The sequence below is a fragment of the Cricetulus griseus genome, chromosome 3, assembly GCF_003668045.3.
Source record: "Cricetulus griseus strain 17A/GY chromosome 3, alternate assembly CriGri-PICRH-1.0, whole genome shotgun sequence".
Lineage (NCBI taxonomy): Eukaryota > Metazoa > Chordata > Mammalia > Rodentia > Cricetidae > Cricetulus > Cricetulus griseus.
The window spans coordinates 13981902-14004400 of record NC_048596.1 but is presented as its reverse complement, the minus strand read 5'-3'; the positions used below and the strand labels follow the sequence as shown (position 1 = coordinate 14004400).

At 45.3% G+C, this 22499-nt stretch overlaps 1 protein-coding gene and 1 long non-coding RNA gene across 10 annotated transcripts in view; one reads left to right on the top strand and one right to left on the bottom strand.

The window, feature by feature from the left end:
• Stn1 (STN1 subunit of CST complex) overlaps window positions 1-17282 on the bottom strand; it is a 64446-nt gene extending 47164 nt beyond the window's left edge. For 3 of the 8 annotated variants that reach the window (XR_004768962.1, XM_027407069.2, XM_027407070.2), the window contains exons 1-4: window positions 14562-14838; window positions 13938-14128; window positions 6720-6815; window positions 1947-2015 (exon numbers count right to left, since the gene is read on the bottom strand). Coding sequence is in view for 7 of the 8 variants with exons in the window: in XM_027407069.2 (XP_027262870.1) it covers window positions 1947-2015; window positions 6720-6815; window positions 13938-14091 (319 nt within the window). In the remaining variant the exon portion in view is untranslated. Of the gene's footprint in view, window positions 1-1946; window positions 2016-6719; window positions 6816-13937; window positions 14129-14561; window positions 14839-17084 lie in introns of those variants that run through there. The other 5 variants (XM_027407066.2, XM_027407065.2, XM_027407067.2 and 2 more) reach the window with 5 other exon arrangements.
• A 46-nt stretch (window positions 17283-17328) lies between these two features.
• LOC118238012 lies at window positions 17329-21964 on the top strand. Of its 2 annotated transcripts, none has more exons than XR_004768963.1 (2): window positions 17329-17468; window positions 19418-21964. It is a non-coding gene; the product is annotated as an uncharacterized LOC118238012 (long non-coding RNA). The 2 variants fall into 2 exon arrangements; XR_004768964.1 differs by lacking the exon at window positions 17329-17468 and adding an exon at window positions 18216-18851.
• Window positions 21965-22499: the final 535 nt, after the last annotated feature.

The following is a 22499-nucleotide window of genomic DNA, read 5'->3' as shown; positions in this document are numbered from 1 at the left end:
TTTAAGGCCAGCCTATACACTGACTTCAAGCCAGCCAGGGCTACACAGTGAGACCTTCCACCACCCCTCCATAAAAAAACAAAACAAAACAAATTTCCTTATGTCAGATATTTGTACTTATATAACTACAGACTGAGATAATTATCCTAAACTATACAGAAATCCCAACATCTGATTGTCCTACAGGATTATTTCTTGCCTTAAGTTTACCTATAATGACTCCTAAGCAAAGCAAGGCCATGTACTTAGATGTTCTCAAATTAGGAATAGGAATGGTAAAGTTACATAAAACTAGCTAATCTCTAAATGAAAGCACACTGGGAATCTAAACAAATGAGCATGCCATTGGTCAGTCCAGCCAAAGGCAAGCTGGGATTCTGATGGCAAAAGCAAACAGGAAACATTTCTGCAACATTCAGCCTGGTCCAACAGACACCGGAGGTTAGACATTGAAGAGAGAAACTTGACAACCCCACATGGATGCCATTATTCTTTGTATGTTACAAAACAGAACAAAAGAGAATGCCAGTATCTATGACTTCTCAGAGCTAAAAATAATCACTAACAATACATAACACCCTTTCAGTTATTATGATCTTAATTTAACTTTTAAAAAATAATTTTATGCTGGGTGGCAGTGCACACCTTTAATACGAGCACTTGGGAGGCAGAGGCAGGCAAATCTCCAGGTTCAAGACCAGCCTAGTCTACACAGTGAGTTCCAGGACAGCCAGGGCTACACAGAGAAACCTTGTCTTGAAAAACCAAATTTAAAAACTTTTTTTGTTATGTGTACTAATGTTTTGCCTGAATGACTTTGTATGTACCACATACATACCTGGTGCCTGGGAAAATCAGAAGAGGGCTTTGGATCCCCTGGAACTGGAGTTATGTATGGCCAAGAGTCATCGCGTGGGTGTTGGGAATGGAACATGAACTCTCTGCAAGAGAACTTGAAGACATGGCTCTGGTTAAGAGCACTTTATGCTCTTACAGAGGACCCAAGTCGGCTTCCAAGCACCAACGGGGTGGCTTACAGTCCTTTGTAACTACATTTTCAGAGAACCTGACACCCTCTTCTGGTACTGGCCTCTGTAGGTAGTGCATGCGTGTGCTACACATGTACACACACACACACACATACAATAAAGTAAAGAAACCTAAAAAACTACCTGAAGAGAGCTGAAGGCTGTAAACCCATAGAAAGAATACTTGTCCAGCATGTTTTAAGCCCTAGATTTTATACCTAACAACACAAACACAAAAACAATCACACACACACACACACACACACACACACACACACACACACACATTCACACTAAGTATCACTGAAATATATTCTTGTAATTCCAAATACTCCAGTTGGTCAATGTGTTCAAAATACAATTTTTAAGATTTATGTTACCTAATGGCTAACTAATCTGCATGATGGCAGCAGAGACATCCGTGGCAGCCATGGTAGAAGGGAAATCTTCAGAAGCTTTGGTCAAGGATTATGACCTGATGAACCATTAGACTACAATATCTTGACTTGCAAAATAATTCAAGGTAAAAATTGTACTGTAGAAACTTCCATGATTCCTTCCTCATTCCCTCTGCTTAGGAGAAAGCTATGATCAAGTAGGTAGGAGAGAAGCAATTGCCACTAAAGCAACTACCAGCCAAAGCTCTGGGGACAGTGTGTCAGTACCACTAATGTCCAGCTAAAGTTCTGAGGACAGTGTGCCAGGGCCACCAATGCCACCACCAGCCAAAGCTCTGGGGACAGTGTGCCAGGGCCACCAATGCCACCACCAGCCAAAGCTCTGGGGACAGTGTGTCAGGGCTACAATTGCATCCCATCAGTGGGTTAGTGTGAAAACACTCAGAGTTGTTTGATGAGCTACCTTGAGCAAAATCCTTTGTTTATCAGAAAATCAAAGGAATGTGGCAAATGTAATCACCTGGTGAAGACTTAGCATTGTCCAGCTTTTTCCAGCAGGTGCAGTTTATAACTCCAGTGGCGTCATCCACTGAAAGAGAAGCAGCAAAGGGTAGGTGAGAGACAGGCATAGCTGACTGATCCACGTCATCATTGCATTCAGCCACACTGAAATACAATACTTCCAACAGCCTAGTGCAGCAATCCCCCCCCAAAATACCTCCCCCTCCAAGTGGATGGGGGGAGGGGAACAGGAGGTAGGGGAAACTGCAGTCAGGATGTAAAATAAATTAACTAATAAAAAGAGAAAGAAACAAAAAACTCCCTCTGTCCTCAGAAGCAGCCCTGCACTATACACCAGTATGAACTGCTTGCTGTAAGCATGTGATACATGCGCCCAATGGACACTTTCAGCATTTCCCTCACCCTACCTCAGTGGCACCGATGCATCTTATCTAGTCTGCTAACAGTGCATCCTCAGGAAGTTAGGTGCAAAAATCCCCTGGGAGCACCCACATCCATCACCTGCCTCTCCTCTCTCTCTCTCTCTCTCTCTCTCTCTCTCTCTCTCTCTCTCTCAAACAAGAAAGTCCGGTGCTCTGTGGTCAGAGACGCTGGCACGCTGGGATCAGGCTTCCGTCACCTCTATTCCACTGGCTTACTCACTGCCCAAGCAAAGTGGCCCACATCACCTGGCCCCGGGGCTTCTCTGTGGAAAGGCTTCTGCCCGGTCCTGGCCGCGCATGGCAGGGTATGAGGATGACCAAGGTCATCACAGAAGGACCCAGCCTCATTTTCATAACAGAAAATGACTACACTCTGGCCACAAAAGTAGAACTGGTCTGGCTTATTCCATTTACAGTGCCAAAAGGAAAAACAAATCAGACAGTTCCCATGAGACCTGGATTTGTGACTGCAGAGGAACTAGGAGATCTTTGCAGAGAGAAGATCTTCTCTTTGACAGAATTCTGATGAACTCCAAACACAGGTTGCTAAGCAGAGTAGTGGGCCTCAAAATTAGGACAAATCAAAACAAGCAGACTGTTGTAAAGGCCGGGCAGTATAGAATATAAGGTAGAGATGCTTTCATGTTGGCTTAAGTCTCTGTAGAAGGTTAGACTACCCTCTACAGAGGGAGAAGTTCATTTTGTTAGCATAAAACAGGCAAATGATGTCAGAGGGGGGCATGGTGGCCATCCTTTGGCTCTGGATTTAGAACTGGAGGAGAAAGACTTTCTAGAGCAGAATCTGAATATTGTAACTCATTAAACAAACTTTGATACATTTGCGGACCTAAAACCAATAACAGAGAGCAACTTTTCCAATACATGGTTACTGCTTTAACATATAGAGTTCCTATGAACTAGTGAGAAAAACACCAAGACTACAAGAGAAATATTACCAAGAAAAAAAAACAAAACAAAGAGATGCACAATGCATGGAAAATGCATAAGCGGCAAATAAAAATACATGCCAATATGCTAAATCCACTAATTGCCACCCAAAACAATCAAGTTTAAATAATTTCTCAACTTGTAGACTGTAAAGACGTGGCTCAGAAGTACAGCTCTGACCTAGCATGCATGAAGCCCTGGGTTCAATCCCCAACACACAAAAAAACAATGGAGAAGTAATGACACCCCCACTGGCAACAAGTGGGGGTATAAATCAGCATTTCATTTCTAAACAGCAAGATGGGGAGCAAGCATCAGAGTTAGAAGTACACACACCCTTTGACTCGGCAATTACTTCTAGTAAATTATTCTGCAGAGGAAGACAGAACAAGTGCACAGATATCTATATCTTGCCTAACACTGCTCACTAAAATAGTGCTTATTACACTGAAAATGGGAACAACGTGAATGTTTATAAATTAAATAAAGTGTAACAACATAGTATATGAGATCAATGGGTTATAATGAAGACCTGGGTCTTTACTGTTGAAAGATACACATGCCTCATTGTAAAATACAAATCCCCATACCTTATAAATCTTACATATGTAAAAACTAAACTGTATTTTGAGAGAAATGATTTTAAGATACTAAATGCTAGTAGCAGAATCTTTTGGAGTATGGGGGAAGACGCCTACATTCAATATGAGCATTAACTGCTAGATAAGTTTCAAAAACAAAAAGAGACAGGGTCTTCCTCACAGCTGGCTTGGATTGGACTCCCTATGTAGCTCTGGCTGGCCTCGAACTTGCAGTGATCTTGCATCAGCATCATGAGTGCCAGGATTACAGGGAACCACTGCAGCTGGCTGAAAGTATTCATTTATATTGGAAGCCAATGGTGAACATTTGTTCTAAGGGATTCAAGGTTATCCTGGTCTAACCTCAGCCTCTTGAGAGCCACATCAGAGCTCAAGCTGCTGCCAGGGGCTCTGTATCCTATGGGGGCGCTGCCACCAAACCCCAACTTCTCTGGCCTGTCACTTCTCATGTAGCATGCATGGTTCCTGTGGCCTGCTGCTGAGTGACCTGGAAGAGGAGAATCATTGCAAAGCCACACCACATCCTTCCCCAGTGTGAGAGTCGGATGAGTCAGTGTGGGCAGAAACACCACAATACAGGCCTATAGTGAGTCAGAAGCAGCTCGAGGAGAGCCACGCTGGGCCTGCAGACAGCAGGGAGAAAAGTGGCTCTCTGCTTCAACTGGCCACACAAGAAGTGAAGTGCAAAGCCTTTCTGCTCTTAATTACTTCCCCACTGTTGCTTTCCTGCAGCCCACGGATGTGTTCTGCCCTCACAACACTCACTGGAGGGAAAGACTTCTTAGGGAACAGCCAAACACATCGCCTTCAATGCTTCCGTGGTGGGGAAATGACTTAAGTGAAGTCCCTTTATGTCACAAGCCTAAATCAGACCCAATCCTCAGGCCAGCACTGAAATCCCCAACAGTCTCATTTATTTGATTTGAAAACATCAACTCCAGATGACTAGGGTCAGAGGAGCCTGGAGAAAGAAGGGGATGTGAGCTATGTGAGCTCTATGCAGACGACGACGACACATACCAGGGCCAGTCAGCCATCCAATGGGCTTCTCCCAACAGAACCCGAGAAAGTTAAGTGAGTCATAGTTTTCCCACCCGCAAAGTGGAAAGACTTGTCCTTCCTATTTATAAACAAAATTGGGAGAATAATATGAAATGATGAATATAAAAAGTGCTTTGTAGCTGAAAGACATGATTATGTCACCCGGGACTTAGAGAGTAGCACTGTGTTGTACAACAGACAATGCACTTGCCCACAGCTGGGTATACTGTAGGAGCTTAGCACCTGCTTGCTGAGTTATCTTGAAGAAAAATAGGACTAACATCTTTGGTAAAATATAGCAAAGAGAGTCAGGAGAGGGATGCCTGGCAAGATTTAAAACACACACACACACACACACACACACACACACACACACACGGGGGGGCACTCACAGAGGGAGAGATTTCATCTCATACATGTTCTTTTTTAAATTAAAAAAAAAGTTTTGTTTTTTTTTAAGATTTATTTATTTATTTATTGTGTATATGGTTTTCTGTCTGCATGAATGCCTGCTGACCAGAAGAGGGCACCAGAATTCATTATAGGTGGTTGTGAGCCACCATGTGGTGGCTGGGAATTGAACTAAGATCCTCTGGAAGATCAGTCAGTGCTCTTAACTGCTGACTCATGCCTCCAGATCCCCCAAAGACATGTTTTTTTATAAGCACAAGAACACTCACCTTCAGGAAAATAGGCAGATACTGGAGAGATGCAATGATACTACAATGTCAATCAAATGTTCTTAGACCTACTATTCCCCATGTACAGCAAGAAAAGAAACCGCAGGCAATGCCACAAAAGGTAATGATGTCAATCAGAGCAAAGGTCTGCAATTCAAATCATGCTTCCCTCCAAACATCTATCATGGCCTCTTAGGTCTGGGAACCTCGGAGTTGTTCAGCTAATGGAACAGTGTAACAAATTAAGATGCTTGCATTGGGGTTGGAGAGACAGCTCAGTTTAGGAGCCCTTACTGCTCTCCAGCGGAGGGAGCAGAGTTGGGTTCCAGTGCCCAGCACCCACACTGGGTGGCTCACAGCTGCTTATCACTCCAACTCTGGGCATCCGACACCTTCTTCTTGCCTCCTCAGGCATCTGGGCTCACATGCAAACAACCACACACACACACACTCACACACATATACACATAACTGAAAATAAAATAAAGATACTTACACTGCCCCCCAAAGGTAAGAGCCCCCCCCCATACTAAAGCAGATTCGAGCAATTCTTTGGTGTCCAAACTACAGAGGCCCCGTGTTAGTTTTCATCATGAGAAACAGGCAAGTCTGATAACAGATATTTACATCTCGAGTAACAAAAAGGTTTTTTTTTTTCTCTTCCCTGACTGTTCTGAATATAAATCTTTAAAAAATGGTTTTTACATTCTTTTAAATAGGTCTACTTTTACATTTTTTGAGCCTCTTCTCAAAGGGATCACTATAAGCCCAGCCCTGTCCTTGGCTCTGCACAGCTGTCACAGGTGTCCGGTGTCTTCTCCGACCAGTGACCCCACACTGCTGGGGTCACTTCCACCCCCTCTACCACCCCCTCTTCCCAGCGTGACCAGTATCATTCTTACCTGTGGCCTCATTTACTTCACCCAGACACGAAACCCTAAGGGCCTCTCAACAGAGCGCTCGCTCGCTTTCGTGAGGCCCCAGTTGCTTGCAAACGTGAGAGCTGCTAAAACTTCAATTCTCAGCTGAGTGTGGGGACCATCTGTACAAACTCAGCTTCAGAGGCAATGGCTCTTACCTCCATAGCTGTAGAAAGTTTCTCTTTCTCTCACGCTGATGACAGTTCCCAGGATATCCACCCGTCTTATCGGATGCCCGTTGTAAATATATATGCCTAAAAACCAAGAGAAAGCAGTTCAGATAACACGGCCATATTTTCTTGCATTAAATGTCTCTTGGGCATAGGGTGTCTCAAATCAGTGGCACGCTGTGTGGCCAAATTCCAACCTTAAGAGTCAGGCCTTGGCGTGTGGCAGGGTCTAAGAAGTTAAGTGGCCTTTTCAAGGAGCAGAAGCAAAAACTGGGCTCTTGAGAGCCTGAACTAGTGAAACAGAAGAGCAGGGCCACCCACTCAGATTGGTTAATTCACTTTCCACTGTGAATAGAAGTGTGCTTCTATGAATAAGGTTCCCAGGACGGAAGCACCATTGCATCTGAATGATTGCAGAGGAAACTATGGCTTTTTATTTTTTTTAAATGTTTTTTAGATTTGATTTATTTTACTTTATATGTATGAATGTTTTGCCTGCATGCATGCGTGTGCACCACTCGCTTACCTGTTGGATCCCCTAGAACTGGAGTATGGATGGCTGTGAGTCAACATATGGGTGCTGGGAATCAAATGAGGGCTCTCTGCAAGAGCAAGTGCTCTTAACCTCTGAGTCCTCTCTCCATCCCCATGGCTTCTTTAAACAGAACTTTTCTAGGAAACCGATTACCATTCCTATGAAGCAGTGAGAGTAGACACAAACACAGCCCCTGGGGTCAGCTGACCACAGCTCCAGCACTTCTTAAGAGCCTGTGTGTAAACCCAGGCTACACAGATACTGGGAGACAAGCTTCTGCAGGGGAGAAACCTGAGCAGAAGAGCTGCCGCCGACTCTAGCATTTTTCTTCCAGACCTAGAAACACAGACCTGGGGGCTTTCAGAAGTCACAAGAGCCTGATTGCAGCTTCCATTCCCAGGGCTTCCTGACTGCTTCAGAGCCCTCCATATCCCACTCACGCTCCCTGTGTGGACCTCTGCCATGTACCTGTGACACAGTTTGTCTTCAACCTCCCACAGCACCTGCATTTGTTACTTGCAGATGCAAATCTCTCTCTCTCTCTCTCTCTCTCTCTCTCTCTCTCTCTCTCTCTCACACACACACACACACACACACACACACACACACACACGTGTATATATAACACATACATGTATATTATATGTAGAGAAATAAAAATGTTAATTTTTAATCTTTCCTATTTTTGAAGGCAATACATTATTTTTAGAGACTTTATATGTGGATAAGAGTACCCACAGAATAGGGGGTTATATTCCTTGGAGCTGAAGTTAGAGGCAGTGGGTTTTCAGTTACCCAACTGGGTGTCCCTGGGAACCAAATCTGGATTCTCCACAAGAACAGCAAGTACTCTTAAGCACTAAGCCATCTCTCTGCCTCTACACATGCTTTCAAATAGCCTTTTCCATTGTAAATAAATATATGGATTGTAAACAAAGAAGCCGTGACTACTTCAGGCATTTGTGTGAGTCTTACAGCTAAGAGGAGAAAGGTTTCCTGGCAGTTGGGAGCCAAGGAATACCACAAAGTCACACAGCACAGCAAACCTCACACAAGAGATTGGAAGGAGAAAACCCAGGAGGGTCCCTGCTTCTGCTGAGACGAGAAGTAGGGGGTAGGGGGACTGAGCAGAAGGCAGGCTTTATATAGGGTTTCCTAGGGGGAAGAAGGTGGAGCTTTCCAGGGTGGCCTGGGATTGGAAGTATTCTGTGGCCGGATATTGGGGCAAGCTCAGGGATTGGTGGGATTGGTGGGATTGGTGGGATTGGTGGGATTGGTGGGATTTGGGGCTTTTTTTTTTCTTCTTCCCTGAAGGACGGGGCCTGGCTATTCTCAAGCTTTGAGGGGCGGAGGTCTAGCCTTAATACCGTGAGGGGGTTCACGATTTGGCCACTCTTTCCTCCCATCACAGCTGGTCACAATCCTATCAGATTACGGTTTGACCTTTCACACTGCCCACTGTCGAGGAATGGTTCTCCAGATCCCCTTGAAAGGAGGGTGATGAGATGGGCTGACTGGACAAGCCGCTCCTGAGGCTGTCTGCCAGAGGACACTAGGAAAGTAGGTATGGTTTGGAGAAAGAAAACTCAGTCCAGAGCTGGCCCCTCTTTTTTGCAGGGGTGGAGTGGGGGTGCTTCTAAAGAGAATGGATGGATGGGAGACTATCCTTAGGGGAACCCAGGAGGTCAGAAGCTGATGATGGCAAGGTCCCATGAAGGAAGAAGCCCAGGTTACAGTCACCCTTGGGAGAGAGCTGCTTTCGTTCACAAACACAGGCTGACTGAGCTTGATACAGATCTATAGTCAACAGCTGAAATCTTACGATCTTTAAGACAGAGAGAGGGGCCAGACAGATGTCTATGTTTCCAAAGGCAGTAAGAAGACCAGACTAATGCACAAGCCAGTGTCCCCAGGTCACCAATCCTCACGTGACAAACTATATCTGGCAACAATAAAAATCTGAACAGGTTTTCACTTGACGATATATTATACCTCCTTGAAAAAGGATAAATATGGACCTCATAAGTGTCTACCTTGGGAACAAACAATGGCTCACTTTCAAGAGAAGTCATCGAGGCTGAAAAAAAAAAATCTAGTCCCAAAGGGCTCAGCAGAAGAAAACCTTGAAATCATTACAGAACAATAGAGGACTACAGAAACAAACAACAGATGGTTTGAATTGGGGGGGGGAAACTTGGAGGAAATTGAGGAAGAAATATACTGCTTAAAAACACAGAAGAAACTTCTCAAAGCATATTAAGACATGAACCACAGAGTAAGAAGCCAGGCCTCTACAAGATGGCTTGCGACATAAGAAAGGCAGAGAGAACCACTTCCCTCCAGGGAGCTAGCTCTCTTCTGCAGCTCAAGGGCACTGGGTGGCTGCTCTGTCCACCAAGGGGGAAAAAAAAAACAAACCAACAACAACAACAAACGACTCAAGAGGCTAAGAAAAGAAAACGATTAAACAGACGAACTAGCTTACCCAAGCTCGTGTTCCAGTCTTTACAGTGTAGCCCACAGAGGCCCAGGTGATCCAGGGTATTTGTGTTACAGCCAAGAGCTCCTGTGTGCTCAGACTCCCAAGAAGAAGCCAGGTCATGAGGGCTTAGAGTGCAAAGGTCACTGGCAAACTTGATCCAGATTTTAAGCCACTGTCCACAAATATTCGCAGGAAAATATGCTTTTTCTCTTTAAAAATTACTTTCATTAGCCTGGCAGTGGTGGCACATGCTTTTAATCCCAGTACTTGGGAGGCAGAGGTGAGTGGATCTCTGTGAGTTCGAGGCTAGCCTGGTCTACAGAGCGAGTCCAGGACAGCTAAGGCTACACAGAGAAACCCTGTCTCACCACCTCCCCCCCCCCACACACACACAAAGTACTTTTATAAGAGACACCATTTCAAGAAACAAAACCAAAAATGTTCAAAGCCAGGATGGTTGGTCTACATGGTGAGTATCAGGTCAGGCAGGGCTATACAATGAAGTCCTCCTATCTTACAGGGAAGGGCATCCTCCACACACAAGCAACATTTTTAATGCATAAAACAAATGAGCAAACAAATAAACCACCCATCTAAATACCACAACCTTCACATTTCTACCAGACAAAGCCAAAGTTCAAATTTATGGCGATGGTATTTTACAAGGCAAACCAAATAGTGCCTAGTTAGGTTTCACCAGTCTAGGGCACAAATCCTCTGCTCTGTCCAGCCTGTTATAAAGTTGTTTCTGTGACTCCTTCATCTTTGATAATTAGCCAAACTCAGGAAGGTGTCATACTTAATGATTACAATTTTATAGCAAAGGGACAAAACAGAGTCAGCCAAATAAAGAAGGCACAGAGGTAGACGTGGAGGGTTCAAAGCCTCCAGGACACATCACCCTCTGACACAGTACACTTAACTAACCAGGGAAGCCCATTCAAGCCTAAACCTCAGGGACCAAATGGTTTTCACAGTGTAGGCATGGTTGATTCACTGGTCATATGAGTGAATGACCTCAACCTCCAGGGGGTCAGGCTGATGGGGTCTCTCTTCAATTTCCAACTGTCTATTCATAAGGTTTGTCTAGAAGCCTAGGATAACAGTTTCATAGACATAAACTAAGGTGTGGCCCCCCACCTCCAGTAACAAAGACACTCCTATTCTCAGGAAATTCCAAAGACTGAGGTTATTGGCCAGAGCTAAGGACAAAGGGCAAGCAAATTCATTGCTAGAGAACACTTTTGTTTCCCCTTTGGTTTCTGTCATTGCTAACCTTTGTTATTTTGATTCAGATATTCTTTGCCATTTAAATATTTCCAAATTTTGTAGAATCACAGGGATTTTGTTTTGGATTTGGTTTATTTATCTTTATTTTTTGGCCTTGAACCCACATTGATTTGCCTGCTTTTACAACCCCTCAAATGCTGGGATTAGAGGTGTACATCACTGCACCCCTCTTTTTAGAGCCAGTGTCTTATGTAGACCAGGCAGGCCTCTAATGTAGTCAAGAATGGATGACCCCGAACTCTTGATCTTCATGCTTCCACTCCTGAGTGCTGGAATTGCAGCTGTGTGTCACAGCTGGCTCACAAACGTTCTCCTTATGGTAAACTAAGCCAAGATAAAACCCACTCACTTGGAAACCAACAGCACAGTCTAAAGAAAACTATTCTAAAAATCACCATGACTGTTTCATCCATGAGACTTCCTCTTAGAAACGAACATCTGAAACAGTTTCACCAGAGAGGGTAAAGGTCATCAGGCTGGTTTTTCACTGGATTTCTTTTAACACACCAGCACATCCTTTGTCCACAGCAAGTGTTAAACTCCAGGGATGCCCGTGGTACGGGCTTGCTTGCTCACAGATCTTTTAAGCAAGGCTGGCATTTGGTGTGAATTAATTTCTTCCTAGGAGATGAGCTATAAAGAACACCAGATAATTCTGGAAAACTCTGGAGGAGGCTGGCTGCCTTCCAAGTGGAGGAAAAATACACAGACCAAGTTCAACAATAAGTAGGAAATAAAGGTGTGGTGGAAAGAATTTTGTACAAAAGGCTGTAGAAGAAGGTCATCCAAATATATCTGTTCGTAAAGCAAACTGCATAAAGCCTTTATCTCATTCAAACTGTGGATATTTGAGATCTTGACTTTTTTTTTTTGACTCAAACCTTGTCATTCAGAAGATCCTTGATTGGAAAACTTCACAAAATGTCCCTGGTATAGACAATAACCAAACTTCTCACCCAGCACAGTATTTACTCCTGAAGGACTAACCACAGCCACTTAAATTATTGTAATCTATATATTTATTAAACTTTTAAGTATGATAATTATATCTCTAGTAACCAGTACTCCTAATTTTAAAAACTGTGGCTTGGTTAAGAAAATGCCTGCCACACAAGCATAATGATCTGACTTCTGATCACAGTTAAGCTACATAAAAGTCCAGCTTGTTGTCTGCATGTACCTGTAACACTGTAGGGGACCAAGCAGAGACTGTAAAAGATCCTTCAAGTTTATTGGCCAGCCAGCCTACCTGAATCGATATATTCCAGGTTCAACAAAAGTCCTTGCTTTTAAAAATACAGGTGGCTGGGCAGTGGTGGTGCACACCTTTAATCCCAGCGCTTCTGGAGGCAGAGGCAAGCAGATCTCTGAGTTCAAGGCCAGCCTGGAACACAGAGAGAGTTCTAGGACAGTTCTATACAGAAGAGATCCTGTCTCCGACACCCACCCCAAAAGGAGGGGTTTGAAGTGGTGGCTCAATGGTTAAGAGTACTGGCTGCTCTTCCAGAGGACCTGGGTTCAATTTCCAGAATCCATATGGTGGCTCACAACTGTCTGTAACTAGTTCCAGGGTGGAAGGATTCAGGCATTATTCTGGCCTGCTATTGTCACCTGGCAGAATGCACTCAGGCAGTACTCTAGCCAGACTAGGGTTCCATGATTGGTTAGTCTACATGTAAATGCAAAGGACCGCTTTAAAAGAAAGACCCCGCCCACTTACACTCTCTCTGTCTGCTTCTCTCTTGCCTGCTGTTCCTGTCTCCCTCTTCTCTTCTGTCCTCTCGGTGTCTCTTTACCGCTTTTCTCTTTCCTTCCCCTCCTTTTTTAAATAAAACTTCTCACTTAATCTCTGTCTGCCTGGCATGTTTGTCCCTCCATCTTGGTCACCCTTGCCTAGCATGGAATCCACCAAGGTCCCCCATGCAAGGTCCTCTTTGCGACTTATCATAACTCAGGGAATCTGTCTTCTGCCCTCTGAGGGCACTGCACACACACGGTGCAAAAACAAAACACCCACACACATAAAATACCTTAAAAATACCATTTAGAAAGTAAAAACTCCAGGCAGACACCTGGAGACGCACACAGGCAACTCCCATGAACATGTACTTACAGACAGTAAACACACAGGCACAAATTTACATACACAAATTTACATACGCAAAGCTCTGCTCCTTCTACTGGTGTTTCTCAAGGGCTCCAATGCAAGTAGATGCTGTTGCTGCACATGGAGCAGCCAGATCATGTCCTTCCTCCCAAGAGTGTCCATTATTTTGACTGTGATTAACTCAAACCAAAACCAACCCCTACATTTTATGAAGAGAACACCCAAGCTTTGCAGAAAGTGGGTCACATCCCCAGAAAGGTAAGTAAAACAGCAAAGTCTAAGCCTGCCTAGTCCAGTGATCTGTCCACTCAAGAGCGAGTATTTTAAAATATGGAATACCTTGGCATATATCTTCTCTGTGTAGCTTTGGAGCGTGTCCTGGAACTTGCTCTGTAGACCAGGCTCAGCCTGCCTCTGCCTCTGCTAGTATTAAAGCACCACCAAAGCTCCCCACCCCAACATTTTTTTTTTTTTTTTGAGAAAAGGTCTTAGTACCTAGGGTTGGATTTGAACCCCTGATCATCCCTACTAACATCCACCAAGTGTTGGGATTACATCTGGTTTGAAGGGGAGGGGCCTCAGTGCAAAGGTCGCACCCTCAAACTTTTATTAACTTAAGAAATTAGATTGTTCTTTAACTTGCCCCAAAAGCGCAGAAATGAACTCCTTCTTGGGTTGAGGCTTGATAACTTTCAGACCTCACTCAGCAAGGCTCTTTCAGATGCCCTAATGCCCCAGCTTTCTGTATCTTTGGGCAGCACAGGACATCCATTAAACTGACTGGCCACGTACCTGGCACTTGGTGGGACTCCTTCATCTCCAGGATATCCCTGATGTAGAGTTTTGCAAAGGCTAGAAACACAGGATCCAAACCCCAAAAGAGGGACGGGATCTCCTCTTCCCTTGGATTGGATTCACACTGCATCAAGAGGCTGTGTTGCAGCATCCGCTAACCCTGCGAAGGTCACTTCAGAGACAAGGCTCTGTAAGAGACATAAAAATAAGTTTTCAGGGTGTTTAATGTGGTTGAGGGTCACCCAGAAATCTTAGGAGGGTCAAACAGGGCTTCAGGACCCTGTCAACTCTATGCCTTGAGGGTGGGAAAACAGGCCTCCTTCCCACGAAATAACAATTTAGAACCAGTTAAACACCAAAGTTTCTTAAAAGATAGGGTCTAGGGTAGCCCAGGCTGGCCTTAATCTAGCTATGTAGTTAGAACGACCATGAACTACTGAGCCTCCAGCCTCCTCCTCCAAAACTTGGATTAGGGGCATGTATAGACTCGCCTGGTTTATGCAATGCTGAGGACCGAACGCAAGGGCTTTCTGCACGCTGGGAGCGAGCCCTCTGCCAACTGAGCTACAACCCCAGAGCACTCACTCTTCACTTTGGGGATAACCACCCACACAGGCGTACCCCAAAAAAGAGCGTTAACCAATGAGTCCGGAGAGTAATGGCGCCCCTGTGGCCGTGGATTTTTGGACCCTGTAGGTGCGTCTATCTACGCTTCGATATTTCACCTTCCGGGAAGAGCGGACGAAAGGAAAAAGAAACAAAATCCGAGCAGTTTACAGCCCTTCCCGAGCAGAAGCAGTTGGCCAAGATTGCCGCCACAGTTCCGGTGGCGGGAAGGAAGGAGCGGCGCACCAGCCGGCGCATTTCCTTCCCGCCACCGGCGCCTAGCAGCCGCTAGCTCCGCCCTCTGAGGCCACGTCTCCGGTGTCCGCCTCATGACCACGCCCACCTCCGTGCACAGGCTCCGCCCTGGCAGTCTTTCAGGTCGGAGCCCAGCGTAGGCTCTCCCAGGGCCTCGGCGCCCGCTGCAGGGCTAATCCCGAGATTCCGGAGCCAGCCCCGGAATTCCTACAGCTCAAATCCTGCCTTCCACGTCACATTTGTCTCCCCGATTCCCTCAGACAGTTCCAAGAAATTGGGGCGGGATCAAACTTTATTTATTTAATTTTTATTAGAGCAGGGTGTGTAGTCCTGACTTATTAAACCAACAAACAAAAAAATTAAGCCGTGGCGTATTTTAGGTGTCTCTTCACAGCTGGTAAACGATCTGCTGACACTCCGTAGGGATGCTGTGGTCTCACTTGCAGATGTTATGATTCAAACTCGAGACCAGAGTGAATACGAGGCCTTGTCTCTAACGGAAACCATTCCTACAAGACCAGAATACGGTTCCTTCCTTAAGATACAGTACAGGATGTTGTACACTTAAGAACTCTTGAGAGCCTGGCGTTTGTGCAAACCGTGACCACAGCACCTTGATGGAGCCCTATCCACAGGGGTTCTGCTCCTATAAATAAAGAAGCTGCATCACCACAGCGCAGGAAATGGTGAGAGTTCTTCCTAACTCATAGGGACTCTGACGCCGCAGGGGAAGGAAGGGCAAGTCACTCGCTCCAGCGGCAAAAGAGGCAGGTGGCCAAAGAGATCATTGCTAAACTATCAGAGAAGGAACTTCAAGGGCTGGAATGGAAACTGCGTGTCATTAGAACCACGGCATCCAGTTACCTCCCTGGCCACAGAAGGGGGTGAAAAACAGTATCTCCCAGAGTCTATGGCACCAAACAGCTGGGTCTGCGGAGTTTAAGATCTATTTAAGTCAAATCCCTCTCTAATAGAAGAGGCTCTCCCCAAGGAAACACAATGGGTAGGACTAATGCTTCCAGTTTACCTGTCAATTAGAGACAGACAGGTTGGGTGACATTCTCCGGACTGCACACCTCTGCTCCAGGGTGGAACCCAAGAAGAAAAGGACTCTTAGATATATATACTCAGAACCTAAGGTGTGTTTGGGAATGACTCTCATGGCTCTCAGGGATAGAGTGCTGGGTAAGAGCTGTTGGCCACCCTGGGTTTACTGCCAACCTTGGGTAGGGCCACACCCAGGGCTATAAATAGAAGCAGGTTCCCCTGATGCCATCTTTTACAGTGATGAGGGGAGTGTGCCTCTTGATCTGAGCCCCAGACCTTAAGTGTCATGAAGCGGAGGTGAGATGTGCATTAGGATTTCCAGACTGCAGAACCACAGTGAGGGGTTTCAGGCAGCGTTGTACATATTGGTCCTCCCACCACTAGCATCCCGGGCTCCCCAAGCCTGCCTGGGAGCTCCCGAAATCGTCAAGCTCACAGGGCCTCAGCACAGCACACCACAACACTCAAAGCAGACAAATTTTGAAAGTCAGTGCTAGGAGCCCTTTCTTTTGACTTCTTGGTGTGAAATAACTTGAGTTTTTTAGACATTTTTTGAAAGATCATATCATTGTCTCCTGAAAGTTAAAACTCCAGCAAGTTCTAGAAAATACTGAGCTTGAATGGTACATGTCAAAAACCTCAAAACTCAAATGAGCCTGCTTTTGTTGTGACTCCTGTGTTTACAAGTAGAGCAGGGAGGGTTTCCTCTGCTTGCCAGTGATTTTCTCTTTGAAGTTTGTAATTTCGAGATTTTCTTCTTGATCAAACCCTAATCAGGCTCCTCTGAGCTCAAGTCTCAGCTAGGCCTCAACCTTGGCCTGTAAAGATCTGAACAAACACTACCATGGCTTACAACAAGTTCTAGTACCCAACTAAATTCCTGAGCAGATCTGACTGCGGAAGAATTGTTTGTTCTAGCTGACACTCAGCCACAGGGAGCCATCTCCCAGCCTCTGTGGGAGGGTAGGAGCCTGAATACCACCGGCAACAGTTAACAAAGTTAGATTAGTTTCACATGGGCTACACTCCCTTCACACTTCGTTAAAATTTCGCTTCTCTGACTGCTGAAGCCAGGGTTCCATTCCTCAGTCCCTACTCCCTCCTTTTCTCTAAACAAAACACAACAAAACCCAGTCTGAAGGAACCCTGCTTTTTCTTCTTCTCAGTGGTTACTGAGTACACTCTGTTTTCATTGATGTCACACTGTTTATCTTTGCTCCAATAAAGACGACTTACCCCAGGGCATCCTCACTTTCTCAGCATCCTTTGCGTGCTCTCTGTGTGCTTTGGCGCTGGCTGTGAGGAATCCTAAGCTTGTCACTGCAGCAAAAAGAGCAGTGTGTGTGATAAATAGCAAAGCAAGGGCTGGGGTGTAGCTCAGTGGTGTTCCTCTAGCTGGTAGAGCCTAGCATGTGCAAGGCTCCTGGTTCATTCCATAGCGTTGGAAAAGAACAACAACAAAAACCCCCAACAACAACAAAAGCAAGCAAGAAGCTGACGAGTGGCTTTGGAGTGTGTGGCCGGGGTTGTAACTCCTCTATGAGTCACGGGAGGTAATCGGAGGGGCTCATTAGATGAGGCAACTAACGGCTAGAAGAAAGGAAGCACAATACACATGAGGTATTATTTGGATTCACTGTGGCAGCGGCATTCAAACTGGGTTTTTTTAAAAATGGAGGAGCTGTTCATTCCTTTATTTATGAAACATATTTCCAAAGCTTCTGTCAAACGCTGGACTAGACACAGGGAGGGAAGGAGAAAAGATGTGGGGGTGGGGGATAAGAGGAGCCCCCATGGAGCTTCTGCTTTGTGAGAGGACAGAGAAAGGACAATGGACAAAGGAAAATGAATAAAAGAAGTGCAATTGTCACAGCTTAGGAGGACATAAGAAGTGTTATGTTTGAACCTCATGTATACAGTCTATTTTCATCAGTTGAGATGACTGAGATCTGGGGCCAGGACCTGCCTGCCTGCCCATCCGCTGGATAAGGGTCAGTGGCACCAAGCACTAAGAAAAGGGCAGTAGTCAGGACAAGCATGGATGTGGGGGGGGGGAGGGCTTCGAAGGACTTCCTTGTTATAGGAACAGGAAAGAGTGGGGAGTGTGGCCGCTGCTCCTAGGAGGTAGGTAGAAGGCAGGTCCAAACCAGCTGGTAGGCTGTGCACAGCAACTGGGTTTGTGGGCAATTGTCACAACAGCCTGGCTGACTGGAGAGGGCTAGGAGACCAAGAGTTGAGTCAGGTTCTGAAAGCTTGAATAAACTTCTAGTTTTACTCCCTGTAAACAATGGAACGGTGTTGCTTTTGATCGGGGGGGGGGGGATGATTTAACAAATTTAACTACGGGCTGCTGGCAGCTCATCAGGTAAGAGTGCTTGGTAGGACCTCTGACTCACACAGGCATGCCCCACCTTCTCCTAAATAAATAAATGCAAAACAAAACAAAAATTAGGACTACCGGCCACACTTGCATACTACAGAAATATGTAGAGAGTGCTCTTTGCCCAGTGCACTGAATCATTCCTGAGGTTTGTGTCTTAGGGACACTCACCAATTGATGTGAAGGAGCCAAAATAAACTATTGGGGGCCTATTTCATCTATAGCACCTGTTCTGCTCCCTGTGAGCTCTGAGTGCTCCCTCTCCCTCCTTCCTCCCTCCTCCCTTTCCTTCTCTCCCTCTCCGCCTCCCCTCCCCCTTCTCTCTCTCTCCCTCCCTCCCTCTCTCCCTCCTGCCTCTCTCTCCTTCCTCTCTCTGTCCCCCCACCCCTTTCTGGCATAAATCCACTTTGAGAAAATGGCTTCCCTGTGGACCTCCACCCCTTTCGTTTCTGCCCTGTGGCTCACAGCCTCCCTTCAGAGCTAAGCTCCTTGAAGGAGTTCTGGGCACTCCCTATGTACACTTCCTGATGGTGGCTGTCCAATCCAACCCACAAGAATCTGACTCACTTGAAGCTTCTTCAAACAGCCCCAGCCCACCACTCCACTGAAACTGCTCTCCTAAGGTTAGCAATTATATTCAAATTCTCAAATGCAAAGGCTACTCTCCTTATCATTCCCCATTGTGGTTGTGTTTTGTTGTGGCATTGGATATTGAGTTTTGTCCTTACTCTTTGACTTCCTGAGTGCATCCTTTGTGGTTTCCCTTGTGTCCCCTTCTCTCTCTGCATTATTCTTGTCCACTGTTGATATCTTACGACATCCGGCCTATCTCACCCTGTGCACACTGAGAAGCCTCATTCAAACCCAGGACTTGACCCAGCCAATATTCCAGTGACTCACGCCTTACATCTAGCCAAGAGCTCTTCCTGAGCCCCACATGTCAATTTCCAGTGGACTCTCCTGGGTACCTCAACCTCACCCTTGCCCTGTGACTGCTCCCTACCCTCTCTCTGTCTCTCTTCTCCCTACCAAGGTGAATGCCAACCTCATCTGCCAATTTGCTAAAGTAAGAAGACTTCAAAGGCACCTCACCCTCTCTCACTCTGAGATGCAATTAGCCACACACCTATCAATTCTGCTTTTGAAGTGTGTTCTCTAACTTAGCTCTCTCCTGTTTTTCTTGTCATAGCCTTAATCCAGGCTTTCACGGTGATTGCATGGATTGCTGACATCACCCCTTGCCTGCCTCCACCTCATCATTCATGATAAAAGAGGGATGCTCTTCATAAAATGCAGATTAGACAAGGTTACGTCCTTGTCCAATGTCTCGGTGGCTTGCTGTGGATGGCAGAAGCTTGGCATTCTTTGCATTTCATGCCAGTCTCTCCCAGCCTGGCTATGATGTCCCTCTCTAGACACATCTCCACGGAGCCCCATGGTTATGCCACACTGCAGCTAGTGTCTCCAAGTGCTGGTCTGAGGAGATTTTTCTCAAGATATTGGAAAGTCTGGCTAAATGAATGTGGATTTAAATCAAACTCCACACACACTGAGAACGTCTGAGAAGGAGCCAAGTGGGTAAAGTTTGAGGACCAAGCTAACACTTCAGTGAATTCAACTGGGAAAACACACGGAAGGCATTTGGAACACAACTTCTAGAATATATCCAGCTGTCTTTTGCCCCTTCCCTTCTGCCTGAGATGCCAATCGCTTGTGAGTTACAAAAATAACTGTTCTACATGTACAGGGGATACAGAAAAAAAACCTGTTATATGCTTGGCATATAGTAGGAATAGAGGCTCTGGTGAGCCAAACATATAAACACATGATCACAGTGTGTCAAAATGAAGGGTGTCTTGGCAGCATAGGGCGGAGGGCTGAGTTATGTGGCCAGGGGACAGTAACTCTGCCTTCTTCACTTGACCTACCACTAAAGTGTGCCCCAGTTTAACCTCCTGTATTTTGAGCTTATTTCTTCTGTGCAAATACACATGTCGTATCTTCTTGATATATTAGCGCCTAGCAAATGCTCTCCAATTTGTTTCTAATGAGATGTCTCAAAGTCCACCTTGGGGGATAGAGAGATGTTTTAGTGGGTAAGACTGCTAGATGCACAAACGTAAGGACCGGAGTTGAATCCCTGGCTCCCGTATAAAAGCTGAACATGGCTGCATGTGCCTGTAACATTTTATGTTATATATGGTTTGCTATAGTTTTAAACGTTGAAAAGAACATCTAGGATGAAGAAAATAGAGGATGTTTTTTCTTCTTTGACTGTTTAAGGATTCACCTTTATCATGAATGTTTCAGTAATTATCTAGACCAGAGACTTGATGATGACTTCGGAGGAAACAAGTAGTTTGACCTGGCCCACCACAGTCCATAGGCCAGTACTCTGGAAAAAACTAACCAAAATGCCACATGTCATCTCTGTATTTGGATTCAGAACCCACGTTGATGGTGGCAAGATGATCGGCTTTGGCATGGTTTAGGGTTCCTTGAATTATGCCAAGAAAAATAAGCCCAAACACAGACTTGCAAGACACAGCTCTATAAAAAGAAAAAAGAGTTTAGAAAACAGTGTTAAAGAGGCAAGAACAGGATAAAGAAAAGCGGGGTCGGTAGTTGGTAGGAGAGCAGGGTGTCTGCAAAGACGGAGGGTGGTGCTGGCAGAAGCGACCCGAGACTGGTCTTGGCAGAAGGAGTGAAGAGTCTGCAGTGACTTGATCTGTGGTGACATGCACATTTCTAAGCAGAGGACTAATAACCTGCACAATTTTAACAAAAAAGTGATTTTTAAACAGCACATCCCAGGGCAATGCTGAACATGGCTTGGTGTTGTGGTGGTTTGAAAGAAAATGTCCCCCAAAGGGCGTGGCACTATTAGGAGGTGTGGCCTTCGTGGAGGAAGTGTGTCACCGTGAGGGTGGGCTTTGAGGTCTTTTCTCAACCTTCCCTCGGTGTGACAGAGTTGACTTCCTATTGCCTGCAAGATGTGTAGGACTCTCCACACTCTCTCAGCGCTAGCACCACAGCGCCATGGTCCCCATCATGATGATAACGGACTGAACCTCCGAAACTGAGTCTCCCCAAATAAATGTTTCCGTTTATAAGAGTTGCCGTGTTCACGGTGTTTCTTCACCATGTGTTCTGTGTTGTGTCTAATTACATAAGCCACAGGCTCACACTGCTTCTTGTCCAGGGTGGAAGTTCCCACTGCCAATGGCAGTTTATGAGGTGGGTTCCATGAACACCCACTTTCCTGGGAAAGTCAAAGAGGACTTCTGTGGCAGCTGGATGCCCACTCTAGGCCAGAGCTGGCAGCACCACCACTTCCCTAAAGGTTACCAGCTACAGCGGATTCACCAGCCAGGAACTACCCCGATTCTCCTTATATTTATCTTACGACAATGTTGCCGCACATTTTAGAAATATTTGGAGCTGGATAAACACTAAGCATTGAAGAAATTGAATGGATAATCACAATGACAGGGCAGAATAAAGAGATTAAGAAAAACCGCCAAAAGAAAATCAGAATTTTTCTTTTCAGGCAAGGCATTGACAAAAGGCTTATAATCTTGGCCAAATGAGTTATACGTGGATACAACTTGCAGGGGTCGGTTGTTTCCTTTTACCATGTGAATCTAGAGACTTAGCCTAAGTGGTCAGCAAGAGCCTTTCCCTGCTAAGCCTAGCAATATTGTATTTCAATAAAATGTTCCAACTTATATCCTTAGTATTTGAAGTTGAATTTTAAATTATCTTTATTATCTTTAATGATATGCATTGTGTTTGCCTATGTGTAGGGATATGCACTTGAGTGCAGTTCATGGGGAGGTCAGAAGCATAGAATCTCCTTAGAGCTGGGAGGTTGTTAGCCACTGCATATGGGTGTTGGGACCTGAACTCTGGTCCTCTGGAAGAGTAGTCCTGGTTCTTAACTGCTGAGCCATCTCTCCAGCCCCTGAAGTTGCATTTTGAGTTGAGAGAAAATAAAGAGTGTACTTGTTAAATGTGTAAGACCCCACAATTTATGTTACTGTCACTTAGTGGAGTAGATCATTTTTATGCTAACATAATTCAAGAGAAGAGATATAGCACCATGCAGTACTTATTTTGCTGTTTGACAGAAATCATGGGCTCAAATAACTGTTAACGTCATAAGCCTTTGCATCTAGTTGGACAACTGAATAGAATTTTGTTTTTCTTCTCGGATTGTAATTCTCTCAAGGACTGCTTACAATCAAAGAAAAAAATTTGACTCCCAAACG